Raw genomic sequence first — 22,582 nt, forward strand, 5'->3', positions numbered from 1 at the left:
ATAAATAAAATAAAATAAAACCAACAACAAAGTGTCCAGATGTAAAAATGTCTAAATAGACTCACTATCTAGAAATGCCTGAAGGAGATACAGTCCCTGCATCCATATTGTGTTCTGGTTGCCCTCAACCACTCTACTGCTTTGAAACTTGTCGGTGGACTCAAAGAAGAAATGAAATTCAAGCTGATGGCAAGTATTACCAATATTTGTTTTAAAAATAAACCAGAACTTTTGAAAATATTACTAATAATCAAAATGTAAACACAACTATTGATTACTTCTATACAGCTATCACATACCATCCACAGAAGTTGAGGGATATCTAGTTTTATGCTCCTTTTAAAATAGAGTACAAAATCTCCACATCCTGGTTTTCATAAGACTTCAAAATATTTTTTGGAAGTGTTTGAAGGAATCTTCATGGTGAATATAAGAGCTTCTGCTTTATTAGACTCATTTTTCCATGTCTGTGATCACTTGTTTTTCAATACAGTGGCACTGTGCTACAGTCTGTATTCACTGGGAGCAACAGAGTGTGCAGATTGCAGAGGGGCTTAAGTTGGATCTGAAGTGGAATTTATTCCTGAAGCAATGCACACCAATGAAAGTCTATCAATGCACTACCTCCCACATAAGAGCTTGTGGAGCTGGCAGTGTAGAGAAGGATCTGGCAATATTGAAGACTAAAGTGCTATTTCTTTTTTTTTTAAATTCCGTTCAAGTATTTACATGCATGTTTTCCAAAATAAATAAGCTTGCAGAACATCTAATACAAAAGTGACGCAGTATAAATTACGCAATATGTCTTTGCTCTAATTAAGGTGCTTTTTCCTGGATGTGAAGGTAAACTTTCACAATGTGTGGTCATTGATTTTTGGTCTTGTTCGGCAGAGGGACCCTATATGTAAAAATAGGTTTAAGAAGCAGTAGAGCAGATAGTGAAAATTGGAGATTTAAAGGGAATGGGAACAAGGAAGTTGACATACGAATTACGGGGTCAATTTTCAAAAATAATGCTCAGGACCTAAATTAGGCACTTATATGTTAAGGGTCCTTAATTTAGGAGGATTTTCAGTCACATTTAGAGACCTAAGATTTTTTTTTCCAGCTGAAAATTTCCCTAAATTTAGGGATCTAAAACTTTGGGACCTAAATTTAGGGCTGCAATTTATTTGCCTAGGTTTAGGTCCCTAAGTTGCTGACTAGTGCAGAAAATCAGTGCTAAGCACCTACTTTTTCGTCTACCCTGTAGCTGTCCAGTTTTTTTGGGCACCTAATTTAGATGCTCAGCCCTAGTTCATTTTCAAAAAGTCTGAGCAAGGTTCCTAAACCCTTTTGAAAATGTGACCCCTGTGTAGTTTACAGTTGCTGATGAGAGGGGCACTTGAGCTAACAAGGGCTGATTATGTGGCATGAGTCAACGGGCATCTAGATATTTTAAATCTGATAGGACAAAGGAGATTGAGGGATGGTGCACAGAGAGACAGTGAAAGTTGACAGAACCAATACTGGTGTTAAGGTGCAGTACTCAAGGTTATGGAGGCTGTAAGAGTAGGTAGGACAACTGGAAAGTAGGGCCTGGGAGCCCTGTAAATCTGGAAAAGCCATGAGGTAAAATAGAAAGGAAAAAGGTTTTTAGAATGCTAGAAGATATAGTAGTAGTAGTAGTAGTAGTAGAGAAGTTGAGAGCGTCATTGAGTGGATCACTAATGATTGCTTAACAATCTTCTTATTTGTGGAAGGTGAAAGAAAAAGAGTGAGTCAGGCGATAATGTAATGATTTGATGATAATGCCACAGTAGCAGAGAGTTTGGGTGGTACCTGCCACCAACGTCTCTTGAGAATTCCGAGGGGTGGGCTTTGCTGTGATAAGTGCATTCTTGATATTTTGGAAAGGAAATTTCTTTTGAAAATGGAGATTATTAATATCCATAATTTGAGAGACTGGTGTCCTCACATCCCTTCTCTTTGTTCAGCTTACATCTCTCATGAGTCCTTCCACCATGCTATAAATTAGCTAGTAGTCAACAGAAGCTGAGGACCTTTTGAATTCAGTCGTCGTGGCTGCATCTTGACTAGGACCTCCATGATAAGAAAATAAAGCAAATCATAAACACTATGTATATCTTGTACTACAATGGTCATTTTTTCACTGATTATTCAGGCGATGTATTTAAAGTTGATTACCATCCATCACAATTTTTATATTTACTGTAGTTGCAGTTTAGCTGGCCTAATGAAAATCTCTCTCTATTGATGACAATGCATCCAAAGACTAGACAGTAAATAATCCATCGGCATGTGTATGGCTGGTTCAGGAAAAAGTTTATAAGGTTTGCTTTTCAATTTGACTGAGCAGTTCATTTTGGAGGGGGGAAATAATATTTTCTTAGTGCAACATTAAGTAAATAAAAAAAATTGCTAACTTGAAGGGATCCAGCTGTTTCAGCAATGATTTCTGCTTTTTGTTCAAAGTCCTTCTTGACATCATTTTGTCTTTGATAGATCATATATACCATGGGTATATCTCTAGGTTGAATTTTCTGATAACTCCATGCATTAGTTCTGCAAAGAAATATAAGTTTATTGGCTTATTCCACTTTATAACTGTGTCTCATCCCTTGTTTCAGGATTGGCCACTGTGTCCATCTTGTAGCTGGAGCTGCTTTTCCGACTGTGAGAATTGTTGGACACATGAGCTAAGGGGTCAGATCGTATTAAATACCTAGAAAGGAGAGAACAAGGTAATTGTTAAGGCAACACACCAGCAAATTTTATTTTCATTGTTCTAACTGCATGCCATATTTTTACTTTGGCTTCCTTAAGATTTGAAGGAATGCTCTTAAGCAATATTCTTCCAACACATTTCTGCCTGCACCACACAAATGGAATGTCATTCATTTTACAATCAAAAGCACAACAAAAATGTTAAAGTCACTTTTTGTGCATATTTGGGTGATGGCACAGAGAAAAGATAAACCTTAGGATGTGTTTTCTTCGAACCTATCATAAACAGAATTAGAAAAACATATTGACAAAGTCTATCCTATTGACTGATAAGGTCAGCTCTGGAAAGTGTACATTATCTCAAGTTTTGTCTTCTTTTTTCAATATGCAGAAACTGAATGTGTACACAAGCAATTCAATCAGTAAGCTGAAGAGATGGCAGGGAGGCCTAAACCAATCAAACACAGGAAATCTACAACTTTTCACAAAGTTGCTTTAATCATAACTCAAAGGTTTCATGTGGTCCTCTTATTCCTTCCTTATAGTCCACATTCTTAAATTCTTTATTCCCTTCATCTTCTACTTTATTTTCTCTACAGCACTATAGCTTTAAGAAGGGAAAAAATTAAAGACATAGGGTCTGATGTAACCAAAGGATTGTTTTCCCATGTTGTATCTATGGGAAAATTCTTAGCACACCTGACTCTTACTCATAAAAGTTCATTTAAATGCATGATGAATGTAAAATTATATATTTATTTAGTTAGTTAACAGTTTTTCTATACCTGTGAACGTTGTGAACATCACTTCGGTTAACAAGGAACAGAATTCAGCAACAGGTTTTACAATGAATATGGAACCAGCGTATATTGGGGGGGGGGGGGGGGGGGGGGGGGGGAGGAGAGCACAAAGGAAGGGAGAAGGGGGAAGGGGGAAGGGAAGCAAAGGTGGGAGTAGGGGCAAAGGGTGAGGTGTGAACATTTTACAAGAAATGTTATTTTAGACAGACAATTGTAAGAACATAAGAAGAAGAACATGCCATACTGGGTCAGACCAAGGGTTCATTAAGCCCAGTATCCTGTTTCCAACAGTGGCCAATCCAGGCCATAAGAACCTGGCAAGTACCCAAAAACTAAGTCTATTCCATGTTACCGTTGCTAGTAATAGCGGTGGTTATTATCTAAGTCAACTTAATTAATAGCAAGTAATGGACTTCTCCTCCAAGAACTTATCCAATCCTTTTTTAAACACAGATATTCTAACTGCACTAACCACATCCTCTGGCAACATATTCCAGAGTTTAATTGTGCGTTGAGTGAAAAAGAACTTTCTCCGATTAGTTTTAAATGTGCCACATGCTAACTTCATGGAGTGCCCCCTAGTCTTTCTATTATCTGAAAGAGTAAAAAAACGATTCACATCTACCTGTTCTAGACCTCTCATGATTTTAAACACCTCTATCATATCCCCCTTCAGCCGTCTCTTCTCCAAGCTGAAAAGTCCTAACCTCTTTAGTCTTTCCTCATAGGGGAGCTGTTCCATTCCCTTTATCATTTTGGTCACCCTTCTCTGTACCTTCTCCATCGCAATGATATCTTTTTTGAGATGCGGCGACCAGAATTGTACACAGTATTCAAGGTGCGGTCTCACCATGGAGCGATACAGAGGCATTATGACATTTTCCGTTTTATTCACCATTCCCTTTCTAATAATTCCCAACATTCTGTTTGCTTTTTTGACTGCCGCAGCACACTGAACCGACGATTTCAATGTGTTATCCACTATGACGCCTAGATCTCTTTCTTGGGTAGTAGCACCTAATATGGAACTTAACATTGTGTAACTATAGCATGGGTTATTTTTCCCCCATATGCATCACCTTGCACTTGTCCACATTACATTTCATCTGCAATTTATCACAATCTGCTTGTGATTTAACTACTTTGAACAACTGTGCTTCATATTCTTCTAGGAGACATTTGGAAGTTAAGATTCAATTAGGATTGATTAACGAAGGCTTTTCTCTTATTCAGCGTCTACAGGGAAAAAGTAAAGGCATGAGCTAAATATACCGTAAATAATGTATCATATCATGTATTTTATTCAACATTATAACTTCCTTCCCCATTAAATACATACACAATGTCATTGACTTCCAATCGTGTGTCTGGTGGTGGATTTATGAGGACATATGACAACGTATTCTGGTGGTCATTCATTTCATCTGCAAGAAAGACAAAGAACAAGGATTTGGGATGTGCCAATGTTGTTACATTATTCAGCTCCCATACTCCTCTCCTTCTCAATGGGAGAGTATGCTCGACAATACAAAATGTCTCACTGGCTAGGTGGAACCAGAAGACGTTGCTTCTACAAGACATGACAGAAGCAAATCTACCCTTATTATCATGAGGACACTTTTGTATCCTTAGTGCTGAGTGATTTTAACTTGCTCTGGGCCAAATATAGATGAATCTTTGGATACTATCCTCTTGAAACCAAAGTTACTTTCATGTGCTATTTTTGCTCATATATAATTGCCATATATTACTAAAGTGTTTGTGTTAGAATGATGGAGGTGGCTTGACTGGAGTTAATGGGTGTTACTGCCCTGGTTTCTCTTGGCTCGGCTGCCAGTTCTTTCAAGAGATTATTTTCTTACACTTATTATCCAATGTTTTCTTCTCACACTACATGGCCAATTGTAGGTAGTGAAAGAAAGGCTATCTTGAGCTGTTTCTGTTGGGTTGGTCACTGTCACAATTATAAGTCAAAACACTGAGGGATGTAACTAAAAACTAAAATCAGAATGTCCGTGAAGAAAAAGATAGTAACTAACCAGTTTCAGAAGTTATGCAAACTCACCATTTGTATTTCCTATTTTAGAGCAAATCACTCTCTAGCATTGAAGAAAACTGTTAGAATGTTTGAACATATTTTTGGGTCTGATGTCTGTCCTTTTTCCCACTCTATTATGGCTTTCAGTGAACCGAAGTTCTGGGGGGACAGAGGATGAAGAGAAACACAGAAGTATTCTATAGTCTATGGCAGTGGTTTCCAAACCTGTCCTAGGGGGGACCCACCCAAGCCAGTCAGGTTTTCAGGAAATCCACAACGAATATGCAAGAGATAAATTTGCATGCAGTGCCTCCATAGCATACACATTTTACCCCATGCATATTCATTGTGGATCTCCTGAAAACCTGACTGGGCCTCCAGGACAGGTTTGGAAAGCTCTGGTTTCTGGCTCTCCACTGATAGTAAGCAGTACATTCCTCACTGCTACAGCACGAGTCATAGCTAAGTGAGCTACTGTTTGCAGCAAACTGTCTATTTTGTAAAAACAATTGCTTCTTGGTATCTGTCCAAGATTTTGGCATATGGGGGCAATTGCAAGTACTTCATTCTACTATATAACTATATTAGTCCTTTGAGTCCAACATTCTTTCAGTCACTCAAGACTGGGCATGTGGTGATCTGAAGGGAAAGCAAGCCACTTCATCCATGAATGTAAAGCCACTGGGGGAATGTTTGTGCCTGATTGCAAAAAGGGAATAGGAGCAAATCCCTTGATTAGCATCTATTAGATAAGTCTGAATAATGGTTATATCATGAGCATATAGAAACAATCCAAATAATTTTGAAAATGATTAGACAATAAGAAGAATACATTTGATGGACCTCTGGTCATCTTTTAATCTAGATTGTGTGTGTTTAGAGAAGAGGCAATTGAAGGGGTTTATAAAGCCAGAAATGTTGAAAGTGGCAATATGGTTCATCAAATATGTTTTTGTTGCTCAAAGGTCTTTCAGCTGGTAAATACCCGGAGGCAGTAAACGTCTTCCCTAGGAGCCCTGATTTATCAATTTGGCTCCATGGAGTTCATGTTCAGTGGCTGAATGCTGGCTAACTTAATTTTGCCCAGAAATGCTCTACGTTATAGCAGGAAAACTCATTATCAGGCTAAAGTTTAGCCAGATAACATAGGCAGAGTTAAGTTAGGTAAGTCATCTGGCTAACTCTGGTTAAGCCATAGAGTGTTCTTAAAATTAGCCGGCTAACATTATATATTCAATGGTGTAGCTGTGCTGCTGAATATCCCGTCAAAGCTGGATAAGTTTTTCTGGCTAACTTTGCAAGTTGGCCAGTGGCTGAGTATTGCTCCCATGGGGGTCTGTTTATTAGTATGGATTCCAATTTAGCTTGCGAGTTAGGACAAACAAGTTCGTATACACCAGTGTTAGTGTAACTTCTCTCTTCATAAAGACCAAAGACCACCCTGATTGATGCGAGCAATTGTCCTTGAGAGAAAATGGGAATGATAGGCAAAAATAAAGTGATATAATCCTTCAGCTCTTTGCAGCCTCATATTCTATTATCTAAATTATGCATCTTAAAATTACATTATAAATTAGTCTCCCAAAAGTACAGTACAATTTAGTCAAACAGAGCCACTTATGTCAAGCATTACAAAATGTAGAAATCTAGCTGAAACATTTCTAAACCTGAATGCTTGGGTCAGTATATTTCACAGGTGTGAATATACATACATAAAATACTCTGGTTTCTCTTCAGATTGAATAAAATGGAGTTGTTGCTCAAAATTCTTTTGGCTGGGGTTTAAGTGCAGGATCTGGGACATGAACTGAGAATGATCCTTTTTTGACTGAGAAGATGTGTGTGTATGGGGGTAGTTAGTGCTCTGCCACCTGACCCTACTAGGCACATAATGATGCAAAACAGACAAGGTCCAAACTCTCTTGTAAGAAAACAACTGTAAACTAACTGAGAAGAGAATAAGAAGCATTGCCGAGAAGGTTGAAGGTATAAGGCAAACACCGAACAAACAGGGTTCTATAGTGAATTTACCCCTCGCTTTGGCATGCTCTGTTCTCTATATAATCGCTCTAATAACTGTCCATCTATATTCCTTTTTATTTTTCACAATGTTATTGCTGCTTGGAATGCACTTTAATATTTTAATGAGTTTCAAAGTTTTATAAAATTTTCTGCAGAAATATAATACACATGCAAGTTTAAATCAAATGACTACTCTTCATGAGCCTCCTATCTGCACAAATATCCATGTAATGGATGCCATAGCCACTGAGCAGCTCCTGGGTTCATATGTTCAGTTGGCCATATGCAGTACCTTGAAATATAGAATATCAAGACAGATAAGGCCCATCTAATCTGCCCGGTTTCATTTCTAGGCACTGTACAGGGTGGAAAATGGATGAGACATTTGTAAGGGGAAAAAGGCAGAGGTGTGAATGTTACACAGATTTTATGTTCACTGTAAGGCTCTCCATGGCAACCATGGCGTCTCTCAATAGATTTTCACATGCATCATGCTTAATGACCATGTGCCCACATACCAGGTTCTAGATCTTATTCAAGGCTTTCCAACAATACAACAGCGACCTTGAACTTGTGTCAAAGCAGCAGACAATATTTAAAAGCTAGGCTATGTTTACCAAATCCCACCCTCTTGTCCAATCATCAAACTCTGAATTTATGGTTTCCTTTTACCGTTTTTGCCCAAAGACACCAGCCCCTGTGTTCAAACAAGATTTGCCCTAGCAACAGAGGCAAAAACCGCCTTGTAAAAATAGGGTCCACTGATTTTTCTTCTATTTTTCTTTCCTTTCTCGAGTTCACCTTTAACCACTCATTCTGACAGTAGCTTCATCTGCCCCAGAAGGTAATGCACAAGTGCCCTAGGAAGTGGTACGGCCTACGTCAGACAGAACCTCTGCATGGCAGAAGGTAGGAGAGAAGAAGGAATAATCTTCTGATGTAGCAATACATGTGCTCTAAGTTTGTTTTTCATACAGGAAGCAGAGGGACAAGCAAGTTCGTATACACTAGGAACACTAAGACACACTGCATCGGGAAAGAGAGGCGACTGGTTGGAAAAATGGGTTAAGATATAAATAAGATATTTATACTCTTTGGTGCTAACATGAAAAAATGGTGACTCTCACTGAACAATTTGGCCTTTTCTGGCTATCTAAATTGCTATTAGGGTAGGGATATAGGAGGGCCATGAAATTTTGAATTGGGCCTGTAAGGATTCTTAGACTGGAACAGTTAATGGTCGTGCAAAATTGGCAGTTTCACTGTAGACTGTACAAGTTTTGTTAAAGATATGATTGAGGGATGGAGGTGGAATTAAAACAGGGCATTGTTCACATTAGTGGGGTTTTTTTTTTTGTTTTTTTCCAGATACTGAATAAACAATTGTATCCCAACTCAGCCTTACAGTGAATGGTGCCGATGGAATGAATGCAGTGACTTGAAACATTTATAACCATACAAAGCTCTGCTATGATGGAGGTGAGTTTAGCAGGATGTCTGTAAACAGTCCGGGCAAGGCCCATTGGTTATTGCAGGCATTCCTGATCCATGGTAGAAGCCTTTTACCTGCTGAAATCATGCACTGAATTAAAGCACTTCTAACCCACTCAGTATATTGCCATAGGTATTGGTTTATAGGATAGATGTGTCTCAGCCCGGAGTACACCATGTGCTAACCTAAATTTCACACATATACATTGCCTCTTTCCAAATTAGAGATGCTGCAAAATGTTGGGCTCCATAATTGTTTAGGAACGTCAAAGTTCCTGAGCAGAATAATTAGATTTTCTAGATATACCACACGAAAATACTACTTTAAAGCAAATTATTTTTCCTTATGAATTCTAATAAATTGAAGATATATCTTAATGTAGTATGTTTCACCTGCTGTAGCTAACAGTAAAGGGCCAAATGCATTTTTCCCATTTTGTGTCTATGGAAAAAATGTTTAGTACATCTGGCCCTAAGCGAGATACAAAGGATATTAAACCAGTCGGCAATATACTATGGGGCCCATGTACTAAGCATTTTCCCCATAGACACAAGATGGGAAAAATCCTTTAGAACATCTGCCCATGTACCAGTGGGACTTCCATGAAACCATGTTTTAGGGCCAGTTTTGGGTAAATAAGCACACAACCATACGAAAATGCCAACTTGTCACCTTAAATGTGGTCTGTCAAATATCTGAAATGCAAATGTATAAACTCTCTCATCTAGTCTTTTTACCTTCATTGTTGTCTGCTAAGGAGTCAATATTAAAAAACTTAAGTCTCCTTTTCATTTTCTTGTTCGTGCAGTTTTTGAAAGTGTCATAGATTGATTTGTTTGGGTTTTTTTCAGCCATAAATTTTGGAAGACAATTTGATATATATATAAAATCACTTTATATCTGTAAAGCGCTATGTATATCTGTTTCCTTTATGTACTAACATTATGCCTCTGCCTGGACAGACTCCTTCCATCATACCTCTCAAAGATTGATTCTTCAGAACTCCAGTTTGGGCATGACTGGGGCCTGGGTCAGCTACAATGACTTCCATTTCAGGTTATTGGGTTGGGTGCAATGGCAAATTCCCTCTCAGGATTTAAGAACCAAATCTCTGCACCTCCTACCATGTTAACCTGAAAGGAATTCCCTAGGAATGAGGAATGGCCCAGCCTCAATTTCAATACAGAATCCTGCTTTACAATGTCCTTCCTGGTTGACTCCTTCAGGATAAAGAAGAGCCTCAGGTCACCAGCTGCCATTTTGGATGTTGGTGCCAGTGGGGCAAGAATAACTGGGGACTGATCCTACCCAATTTGGAACTAGGGATTCCAGCTGGTAAGGGGAGCTGGGTGGTGGTGCTTGATGCTTGGTGGAGGTTCTTTTTGCATCTGTGGTGAGGAGGGGGGAGTAGGAGAGGATGTCATTCAGGACTAGTGCCTCTTTAAAGTTTGTGTGGCCACAGCAGGAAGTGTGCATAATTTCCTAGTCAAGGCAATCTATATTCCCAGCTAATAAACTTCAATACAAACTTAAAAGAACCATAAAAGGGGTTGATATGCTAGGATCTTGGGTTACTGGATGAGGAGAAGAGAATTCTCAGGTTGTTACAGACTTCTGTATTCAGGAGGAGGCAAGAAGAAAGAGCCCCCATTTTGAAAACGTTCTATTGCCTTGGAGTCTGTTTTATACTTAGCAGCAGAGGCATCTTAAAGCAGGACTGCTTAGGTTACTGGATAAGATTAACTTTTTATTGAACGGGGTACTTTGAATTTACATTAGGGGTGAGCTACCCTGCTGCGTTCAGTACAGGTGTTTTTACTTTTACTGGCATCTGAAGCATTTATTTCTATTAAAATCTCTTAATGACCTATCAAGTTTCCATCTGCTTTTGACTCATGAATTTTCTGGGGAAGAATAGTTGGGCAAAAGTCTTTAACACCTGTTTTCCTCTTTCCAAAAAAATTTAAAAAACTGTGTTAAAAGACTAGCATTTCTTCAAGGTGAGAACTAATTGGCATAGTTTGACTCAGCTGGCAGGTTCTCGTAATGCTGTGTGCATTGAGTCCACGCTTGACTCCCAGGGAGAAGAAGTTACCTTGCAAATATCCAAGGTTTACCCGATTCATCACATCACTGGCTGTTAAATTTGCTACATCCTCTACAGAACATACAGAAAAAGGGCACAGACATAAAGAGAGAGAGAGAAAAATCAGCAAGCAGCGATTAAGCAGTATTGGAGACAAGCTTCTAAGCTGCTGTGATCGATGGGCAAAAACAAAAAAAGATATCAAATAAAAGCAGGTTAATGTTCTGTCAATGATTTTCATGTGCCTGCATACACTAACTGAGTTATGACCAATGACCATGGCTAAGAGTGGAGGCATGCACTTTCAGTGTGAAATGTAGATTCAATGAACATCCTATACCTGTTGACCATGCAACAGAGTAATGTAGAGTTCATGTGATGGAGTTGTGTTAATGGGGTTGTAGCTCTTGGAACTAATTTCATTCAATGTAATCTAAATTTGCTGAAATTTGGAAACCTTTTGCGATTCAGCCATAAGGGATATGAAAATTTCCCTTCTTTATTGAAGCAGGCAGTCATTGGGGGGTCTAGTCCAGACAATGACATGCAACCCTTAAGAATGTAACCATAACCATAGAGGCAGAAGTGAATCATTGGGCTTGCTGGCTCCAGCCATGCAATACCATTCAAGCTTTTAAGAGTTATGTTTGCAGCTCCCATACCTTTTCCCTCAGCTCCTTCTTCTCCAAGCTTTATATATCTGCCTTTATTCCCTGCACATTCTGCCTACTGCATGCTATCATTTTGGCCTACTCCCTTACATTGCTTTCCATCAGATTATTCCTCTTTCAGCTTGGCATGGTCTCTATTAATCCCACCTTTTCTTCTCTCTTTACCCTTCTCCCAACTTATTCACACCACATTTTTCTCAGCTGCAGCCTCTCACAAATCATCTTATAATTAAATCAACACCCCCATACACACTACACCAGAAAATACTCCCCATATACCTTTCATTTTCTACCTCCAAGAAGCCTAACAGCCACACACATCCCCTTCCAGCATCCCAGAATAGACTGCTGCCTGCTTTCTTCCTTCAACACTTTGATTCAATCCCCCATTTTATTTAGTAACTGATTCTATAGGCTCCACTGGATCTCCTTGATCCACCTTTATTCTTCTTCCCCAACAGATCTTTTATGGTATCTACATTTACCTTCCCTACATACATTTACGTGTACATCATCACCCCACATACCATCCCCATTTATAATCCTTTCAGGTCTAAATTAGAGTACTCATCTGCATCACCAAACATTCATTAAGTGGAAACTACACACAGAGATTATATGCAGAACATATGTACTGCATACTCCAGAAAAAGCACCTAAGAAGGCAAATACTAACACACAGCATACAAGTCATGTGCTCTGTCTGTCTAGCTACTAGGACCTCATGCTGTTATGGCTTGGATAACATCCTTTTTTTATACTACCCCCTCCACCCTTTCAACATTAGCTTAGAGAGAGTGATAAATGAGGTAGAAGTGAGGTAGTGAAGAACCATTCATGATTTTTGGGAACTCAACACTGAGGTGAAGACTGACTATTTTCTAATGCATGAATTTTTTCAGTGAAGGGGGATCCTATTTTATGCATGTATAAGAAGCCATTGCTGTCATCCTGGAAATGGAACCTGTGTAACGTTTGACCTCCATTAATACTGAATTGAAGTATTTGATAGGTTGGAAGGGGATCTGTCTGACAGGCTGCAAAAGACAGAACTAAATAGCTGCAGGTTCTGTGGGGAAGATTGCATGCACACTAATAACTAGAAGTCAGAGCAGAAAAGCAGGTGCTCACACAGATCTGTCTTGCACGCTATAGAGGGAGGTCAGATGCCTGTGTAATGGCCATCTTGGTATGGTAACTATCTAGGGGTCCTGTTTACTAAGCAAAATAGGAAAAACCCTTTAGTAAATGACCCCCTAGGTTTCAAGGCTCTGGAGAGGAATAATTGGGCAGAGTAGATGGACCAGTTGGTCTTTTCCTGCTGTTATCTCCTATGGTACTATGTCCTTAGCAAAATTTATTGGGAGGGGGTGGATGCTTGTCCTACCTACCTTGTGCCTGATTGTTTCATTTGAATGTCTGTGCTCAGTGATAAAAACAATTTTTGCTTAATAACCTCTGAGGTTAAATGCTGGAGAGCACTTAAAAAAGCAGAATTCAGAAAATGCGAGGCAGTTTGTAACAAACATGAAAGAAGACAGGCAGCAGACTGGATAGATTAAAATGGGGAAACAAAGAAAAGCAGAGAAAGCAAGAAGGCTTATTTTAGAGTTAATTGAAGCTGAGACATGGGGATGTATTCTGAGTAAGAGTGCTAATCCCAGCAATTTCTCAGAGAAGTCATATATATCATAATACCATGCCCCTCAGGCACTGTACACTTCCGAAGATATATTTGCTTTCATGAAAACTGCAGACAAGTTTTATATCTTATTTAACCCTTTATGAGTAAGTCTCCTGAAAATTAGTTAGATTGATGCTCTATGAATAAATGAGGAGCAACCTTAAAGACTCAGAACTCAAGTGATAAGATGAGTAATGAATGGTCTTGAATAGTGGAATACTCATGAGCTTCAAATTATACCTGCAGAACTGGGTTAAATATGAAACGTCAAGTGTATGTTGGCTTTTACTTTAGATCTATTGACTCGTGGCAGGGATGGATTTCCCAGAAAAGAGTAAATAGATGTAAATGTCTGTGTTCACCTGATGAAATGCCTATAACAAGAGTCTACTGCATGATGTTACTTTCACATGCAGGAACACTGGATCAGCTTGATGCAAAATTAAATGGAAAACTTGCATTTAAATTAACCCATACTCGTTAAGAATGCAGTCATAATCAAATGGGCAAAGGTATACTTACCATAGCCTGTGGTAGGTAAGCCCAGGTGCTTCATTCGATTTTTCACCAACTCTGAAAGCTCTTGCCTTTCTGATCGCCTGTATAAGCTCAGCCGCTGTTGGCTGATCCATTCTGCTGTCTTGGGGGTGTGCTTGTTCCCTTTTCGGCTCAGCCTGCGTGCCCATTGCATGCTTTTTCGCCGCAGTAAGGGGTGCTCTGACTGGTCACTTGAGGTTGAGTTCCTGTGGCTTGCTTTCACATTCCAGTGCTCCTTAACATCTTTAGTATCCTCACAGTCTTCAACATTGATTGAAATCTGAGACTGGAAGGATTGAGAAAATACAAGGGTGACACCACATTTGCTGAAAGCTCAGAGACTTCCAAATACATATTGAGTAGTCAGGCAGTTGCCATATTTATAACTCCATTTAGAGATGTAGGTGTGAAGGTCCACAAAACAACGACAGGAGGCACCTGTTCACTGGACTCACTTAATCCGCAGCTGACTAGTTTTTTTTTAGAATTAAATGTCCTTCATCAGGTTGGCAAAATCTATACTGCCTCGAGGGTAGTTTAATTCTAAGTCATGTGATTACTAGCTAAATCCAACATAAAGAAATCTGTTTGCTGACCTTTATTTTTACCAACTGTATTTTATTTAATGCTAAAGTGTGTGTGGTATTTGTCCTCAATATGAAAAGAATCCCATAATTAATCTTCTTCACCCACTTGCTAGCTATTATGAATTCAAATATTGCTGCCTAGGATTATTATAAAAGTGCTATCATTTCCAGCAAAGCCAGTTGCTGTAATGCTGTACCCTGGTGAATCATGATCCAGCAGTCGGTAAAGGCATAGGGGCAGATTTTAAAAGCCTTGCGCGCGTAAATCCAGCTGGATTACGCATGCCCCGGGATGCGCGTATGTCCCGGGGCTTGATAAAAGGGGTGGGGCGTGGGTGGTCTAGGGCGTGGCCAGAGGCCCGGAGGCAGGCGCAACTTAAATAATAAAGGTTAGTGGGTTGTTTTTAGGTAGGGCTGGGGGGCGGGTTAGGTAGGGGAAGGTGGGGGAAGGTGGGGGAGGGTTCCCCTAGGGGGAACCCTCCCCCTTGCGTGTGCCGACCCTGGATTTTATAACATGCGCGCGGCTGCCGGGTAGTACGCACAAATCTACGCCCGCGCGTAGGTCTTAAAATCCGGCCCATTGAGAAGAACTGGCAACTTTACCCTAAGTATGGTAAGACAAACTCCATAATGCATGATGTGGAATTGAAAAACTAAACCTAGGAATCCTATACATCACTCAAGCTGTTGCTTAAGCCTTTACCGATGTGTGTTTAGAGTGCAATTTTTAAAAAGTCCTTTACCAGTGTAAATGGCTATTTACATGAGTAAAAGGTTTTTTTTGAATACCGCCCACCTTACACATGGATAAAAGTACGTGTCATTCTACACTGTCCTTGTTTTTATTAATCCATATTTTTATGGAGGTATTTCCAGGGTGGGGGAAGCAGCAGCGGGTGTAGTTTTGTTTTTTCAAAACTATGAGCATTGGTTTTTCAGGTAAAAAAAAAAAAAAAAGTAGCCACAGAAAAAAGCAGATGCAAATCTCTGCAAGTACTTTTTACTAGAACAATTTTCCAAAGGGAAAGTATACAAGTAAAGCTTGTGGGTGAAAGTACGTAGAAACTGTATGTACAGCAGACACTCACAGTTATGAGACTTGCCCCCTTAATGGGTAAAGGAAAATTGGTTCTTATCTGCTAATTTCATTCCTGGAATACCACAGATCAGTCCAGTCTCCTGGGTTTTGCCTCCCTGCCAGCAGATGGAGACAAAGAAGAAAAGCTTTACTGACACTGCTATTTAATCCAGTGTGTCACCTACATTCCCTCAGTATGACCTGTACCCAAGCCAAGATGAGAATAATTATAACAATAACTGAGACCCTTAATGAACAGGAGGAAGACAGAGTCTCTATGGGAAAACTCATTCCAAGAACACTAAGTAAAACCTTATTTAATCAAACAAGTCACTCTGCATCATTAACATATTGTCATGATGAGCGGGCTTTCCTGAACAGATGGGGTTCTGGACAGATCTGGGGTATTCCAGGAACAAAAATTAGCAGGTAAGAACTATTTATCCTTTCCTGTTCATACCCCAGATTAGTCCAGAGTCCTGGGATGAACCCAAGCTCCCCTATTTTGAGTGGCAATGTGATAGGCCTGCTCACAATACACTCTCTCCAAAACCCATGGAGTCCGGAACTCAGACATCCAAATGGCAATATCTGGCAAAAGTGCGACTTCCAAGTTCCTGTTGTGGAGCGCTAGGAGAGCGGTCCCACTTACCAAGAGGTGTGTGTTCTTGGGCCACGGCTCGACCCCAGAGGAACTCCGAAGATGTGCCGCGGTAGGCGAGGCATGCTTGAGCATGGGCTGGACGGGAGCGAGACTGGACTGAAGACTGGTGATACTGACCCTCCTCCGGACCTGCACGCTTCGGAAGACCAACAATGCAATGATGGTCTTATGAACAGTCCTCCGACCGTTCCAAGCTCTTTCGGACCTGCCGCAGGGTTCAGCAAGAAGCGGCAGGCCAGATGGAGGCCAGGGCAGCGAGGACCGGAACATGGAGATTCAGACGAGACTCGGGGATGAGGTACTTGGATGCACAGATGTAGACTCAGGCACAGACGTAGACTCAGGAACAAGGTTCTGGGATGCACAGACGAAGACTCAGGCACAGACGAAGACTCAGGAACGAGGTACTAGGCTTTCAGAAGACTCAGGAACAAGGTACAAGGCTTGCATCATGAAACTCCCTACACAGGCCGCCCATGGGGCTGGTCGCGGACCACGACATGGCTTGCCGGGAGGTACCAAGCGTACAGAAGACTCAGGAACAAGGTACTAGGCTTTCAGAAGATTCAGGAACAAGGTACAAGGCTTGCATCATGAAGTGCCCTACTCAGCCCGCCCGTGGGGCTGGTCGCGGACCATGACATGGCTTGCCGTGGGGTACCAAGCATACAGAAGACTCAGGAACGAGTAACCAGGGGTTCAGGAGAGCAAGACAGGATCACGGACTTCAGGATCAGGAGAAGCAACATCAGAGCTGGGTCACGGACATCAGGAACAAACATCTGGACTGGAACACAGATACTGGATCAGGAGACAGACCTTAGGGTTGGCACACGGACATCTGGAACAGCAGGTGAACATCAGAACTGGAACGTAGACAAAAGGACAAGATGAGGAGCTCCAACGAAGAACAGGAACCACAGGACCTTGAAGAAGTGCTGGAACAAGGACGACTCCTGGAGCGAAGGACAGCAGGATCCCAGAAGTGACCAACTCCTTGTGAAGGCAAAGCTGGAATGGACGCTGAGCCCTTTTGTAAGGCTGAAGAGGACAACGCCCAGGGTGGGGTCAGCAGAGGGCCACACCTGGCTGGCCCTTGAAAAACAGACGAGAGGCGCGTGCCCGCACCTAAGGAAGCTGGAGAAAGAAGCAGGATCCACAGGTGGCGTCCTCAGCCATGTGGAAGGCTGAGGACGCCACATGGCTGAGGACGCCACAGGCTGAGGTGGCGTCCTCAGCCATGTGGAAGGCTGAGGACGCCAGGGGCTGCTCTGCTGCCTGCCAGGCAGGCAGCGGAGCAGCCCCGCTCCGAAGCTGGAGAGATGGCAGGCTGCAGGTGCGGCTCCCAGCCGCGAAGACTGAAGCAAGAAGAGAAGAAGGGCTGGCTGCAGGCAGAGCAGAGAGCTGCAGGAAGCTGCAGGCACTGGCAGGGACAGCCTCCCTGCTGGGGTAGGACCCGGACTGCAGCAGGCACCGGCAGGGACGGCCTCCCTGCTGGCTGAAGACCCCAGCCTCGTGGAAACAGCTGCAGGGACGGCCCCAGCTGATTCGGGGAAGCAGGAGCGGCAGCGGGAGTCCCCAGCCGCATGATGGAGCTCCCGGCGGCCCGACCCTGACGTGCTGGATTGGAGACAGCTAGGGAGGAGCCCGGCGACGGCGGCAGGCCTGCTGCGAGGGAAAAGACATCAGCAGCCCGACCGGCCGCGTAAGGTAAGGAGTCTGCCCGTGCTCCTCGCGAGCAGGACTGCAACAGTTCCTGCCCAACAGAATTCTTGAGGTGAGACCAGCTGACCTCCAGTGAGCTGAGGTCACCTGCACCAGAGTCAAGTTAGCCCTTAGGCCCTCTGGTACAGAATGACTTCTACAAATATATGTTGAGCCAATTGCAACCTTCAGCCAGTGCGCAATAGTAGCCTTAGGCACGTTTTATCCTTTCCTGGGAACACTCAATAGCACAAAGAGATGATCCAATCTCCAGAACCTTAGTCACCTTGAGATACCTCAACAACTCCCACCTCACATCCAACACACAAAGCTCCCTGGTGTGTGGCACTGACAAAGGAAAAGTGGGAATTGCACCATTTGACTAAAATGAAAAGCCAAAACCACCTTTGGCAGAAAGGAGGGCACTGTTTGCAATGACTTTCCACTCTGTAAACTTCAGAAAGGGATCTCTACAAGACAACACCTGAAGCTTTGAAATTCTTCTTGCTGAACAAATCGCCACCAAAAAACCACCTTCAGGGTTAAATCCTTAGTCATCGTCCACAATGGCTTGAACGGAGCCTTACACAACACCCTCAAGAACTAAATTAAGATTCCATGAGAGATACACCTTCTGCACCAGTGGCCGCAAGTGTTTTGCCCCACAAAGAAACCGAATCGCATCTAGATGGGAGGCCAGGGACATTCCCTGCATCTTACCCCGAAGACAGCCTAGAGCTGCCACCTGCACCCGAAAAGAACTATAGGCCTTTTTGTAGAACTGTCAAAATATGGGAAACTGAAGCCCGCCTTGTTTGACACAGCAATGTGGATGACTGCCTGGCTTGCAGCAAAGTGACAATGATGTCTTTGGAATAACCCTTGCATCACAAGCATTTCCTCTCAAAAGCCAAGCCACAAGACAGAAGTGATCTGCCGAATCCAAAAATATTGGACCCTGATGTAACTGCCTCAGAAGATGACTGAACCTTAATGGTCCATTTACCATCAAGTTTACTAGATCCACAAACCACAGCCGAAGTGGCCACTCTGGAGCCACTAGAATCACTTTGCCTGGGTGTCTTTCTATGCATCTTAGTACTTATCCCAGCAATGGCCATGGGGGAAAGACATAAAGAAGAATCCCTGGCGACCACGGAAGCACCAGAGCACCAATTCCTTCTGCTCTGTGTTGCCCCTACAACTGTAAAACTGTGCTGCCTTGGTGTTTTATTTTGACGCCACCAAATCCATGCATGGTGTTCTGCCCCTGGCCCGAATAAGAAGCATTACTTCCTCCAATAGCTCCCACTCTCGAGTGTCCACCTTTTGCCTGCTGAGAAAATCTGCATGCACATTTTCCACCCCAACTATGTGAGACGCTGCCCGAACTGTTAGGTGCTGCTCTGCTCAGTGAACCATCTCCTGAGCCTCCTGAGAAACCATCTGACTTTTGGTCCTTCCTTGTCGTTGGATATACCCCACCATCGTTGCATTGTCCACGAGAAAAAGCCCTGGCTGACCTTGTAACCATGGCAGAAAGGAAAGCAAGGCAAAGCGAACCGCTCTCATTTCTAACCGACTGATAGACCATAATGCCTCCTCCTTCAACCATCGGCCTTGTGAAGACTGCCCCTAACATTACCAGGCAGGTACTGGGATTTACAATTCCATCCCTCTCCAGATTGACCCAATCAAGCCACCAGGAAAGACTGAACCTGGACTCCTCCTGAGGAGGAGAGGAACTTGAAATGCCTCTGATAATGGATTCCAGTGGGAGAGGCCGAATATGCATGACTACACAGAGAACCAGTTCTAGCATTGATGCCATAATACCCAGGACCTGCAAATCATCCCAAACCCTAGGCACCTTTAGTCATAACAGGTGGTGCACCTGACTCTGCAGTGTTACCATTCTCTCCTCTCTGAGGAACACCTTGCCAATACAGATGTCAAATTGAGCCCTACAGATACACCAAGGTCTGGGATAGAATCCAATGGCCCTTCACTAGATTTACCACCCAGCCCAGAGCACTCCATCTCTCTAGGACCCACTATATCACCAGCTGACAGAGGTCCATTACCTTTGCCCAAATGAGCCAGTCGTCCAAATATGGGTGTACCAGTACTCCTTCCTTCCGAAGGGCTACAGTCACCACCACTATGACTTTGGTAAATGTGTGCGGTACTGTCGCCAACCTGAAAGGAAGGGCGCAAACTAGAAATGATCTCCCAGAAGTTCTGGTGCTCCTCTCTGATTGGGATATGTAATACACCACTGTGAGGTCTAGTGATATCAGGAACTCTCCCTTGCAAACTGCCACAATGACCGAATGTCCTGTTTCCATACAAAACTATTGTACCCTGAGGGCCGCATTCACCATTTTTAAATCCAAAATGGGTCTGAATGTCCCCTCCTTATTTGGGTCCACAAAATAAATGGAATGCTGACCTTTCCCCCGGTTTTTCCCAGGGAACCAGCATTATCACCCCTAGCTGCCGCAAGGGGTCCACCATGTTACAAACTGCCACCTGCTTGGTGCGGGGAGTACAAGGAGAGATGATGTAGCCTTCCCTCACTGGTCGAGCAAATTCTAACATGTAGCCATCTTTTATCCTTTCTAAGACCCACTGATCCATTTTGATTCTGGTCCATTACTCATAAAAGTGGGCTAATCACCTCCTGCCAGCTGGAAGAGAAGAAGGGACCAGCCTCGCTTCATTGAGAAAACTTGCCCCCCCCCCCCCAGTTCCCTGACCAGGGATATCTCGGGTTGATTTCCACCCATCTCGAAAGGACTGGGTCCTGCCGAGCTTTGCCTCTGTACTGCTGAGGGGCCTCTATTGTCTAAAACGCGAATGAGCTGGAAAGGATTTCTTTCCCCCTTTTGGCTTGCCCTTCAGACTCTCCCAGATGCTTCACCAGCTGCTCTAAATCTTTCCCAAATAACAGTTTGCCCTTGAATGGGAGGGCTCCTAAATGGGACTTTGAGCAAACATCCACAGACCAGTTTCTTAACCATAGCAGCCACCTAGCCAAAACCTCTGACATTATAATTCTGGAAGACGTCCTAATCAAATCATACAAGACATTTGCCACTTAGGCTATTGCCTGCTTCATGGAGGATGATTAAGTCTTCTTTGCCTGCAACTGCTGAACCCAGTGCAAACAAGCTCTCTGCATAAAAACTGCTGCATACTGCAGCCTGGACTCCCCAAAGCAGAAACCTCAAAAATCCTCATGAGTTAAACTTCTGTCTTTTGGACCTGCACATCTTTCAGCACAGCAGACCCTGCCACCAGGATGGTGGTTTTCTAGGTCACTGTCGAGACTGAAGCGTCAACCCTTGGAATCAACAAAAGCTCGAGTGTCTCTTCCAGCAATGGATACGACCTCACCTTACAACTTTCAGACCGGTCTCCAGGGTGTCCCACTTCCCGATGACCATCTTCTTTACCTACTTGTGGAAGTAAAAATCCTTAGCTGAACCTCTCAAGCTGTCCATGATGGGGTCCAGTCCATCCTGGTCTGACTCTTCCTGAGGACGTTTTATGCCTAACATTTTAAGCACAAGTGGAATCAAGGACCTCAATTCTTCTCTGCGAAATAGGCGGACAACCTTATGGGTGTCACCTTCAGATACATGCACCTCCTCTGGATCCAGATTTGACAAGTCCTGTGTGGACTCCACCCCTGGAGACCCAGCCAATGGACCAGTATCATCTTCAGAGTCCTCAGACTCCTTGATGGGGCCTCTGTGCTTCCCAGCCAAGCCAAGCACTCTCTGGCTGCTAGCTGATGCCTCCTTGCTGGATACTTTGGGTCATTTAGCAGGCTGTGAGGCACTTTGTAGCTGACCCTGGGTAAGAGAGCACTTTTTCCCTTCTGCTTTTCTAGCCAGTTAGGATCCATGGAGAAGTAACACAAAATCTGAGGAAAACATCTGCAAATTCACAGAATCCTCCGCAGCAAGCCGCCTCATCCTCAGAGGTTTCCTTTCTCTCTGTGGGACTCTGCATGGCCAGCAATAAGGGAGGGGAGGAATCTGTTGCCTCCTGGGAGTCTCTCATGTTGCTGTGAGTGCACCCAAGACAGCCGCCATTCTCATGCTCATGGGAAAAGGATATTCTGGCGGTTCCTGAAGAGCACGATGGTCTTTTACTTGCCAAATCAGAGAGTGCACTATTATGAGCAGAAACTGTATGTGCCGAAATGGAGCATTCACTGTCCAAACTGCCCTCTCCCCCGGAGAAGCAGCATGTGCACAAATCCATGTGGCTAAGACGAGCGTGCATATCCCCACATGAGCGGCAGGCCTTGCTGCTATCTTTGGTTGGCACCATGTGCATCCTACACGCACTGCCTCCTCGTCACTTGCCACAGCGGTCTTGTCAACCCTGGGACTCCCAGTTACCGCTGGCTCTCACCTGTGCCTGGTGCGATCACCAATTACTCACAGGCCCATTGGATTCGAGAATCCCTCTCCAAGCT

General features: G+C 43.0%; 1 protein-coding gene across 1 annotated transcript in view; it reads right to left on the reverse strand.

Moving 5' to 3' along the window:
• Positions 1 to 1,734: 1,734 nt before the first annotated feature.
• Positions 1,735 to 22,582, reverse strand: part of KCNT1 (potassium sodium-activated channel subfamily T member 1) — a 470,292-nt gene continuing 449,444 nt past the window's right edge. Inside the window, 3 exon segments of the mRNA XM_029613498.1 lie at positions 1,735 to 2,725; positions 4,867 to 4,951; positions 14,043 to 14,343. Of these exon segments, the coding sequence (XP_029469358.1) occupies positions 2,602 to 2,725; positions 4,867 to 4,951; positions 14,043 to 14,343 (510 nt within the window). The 3' untranslated portion in view covers positions 1,735 to 2,601.

The sequence above is a fragment of the Rhinatrema bivittatum genome, chromosome 8, assembly GCF_901001135.1.
Source record: "Rhinatrema bivittatum chromosome 8, aRhiBiv1.1, whole genome shotgun sequence".
NCBI classification, from domain to species: domain Eukaryota; kingdom Metazoa; phylum Chordata; class Amphibia; order Gymnophiona; family Rhinatrematidae; genus Rhinatrema; species Rhinatrema bivittatum.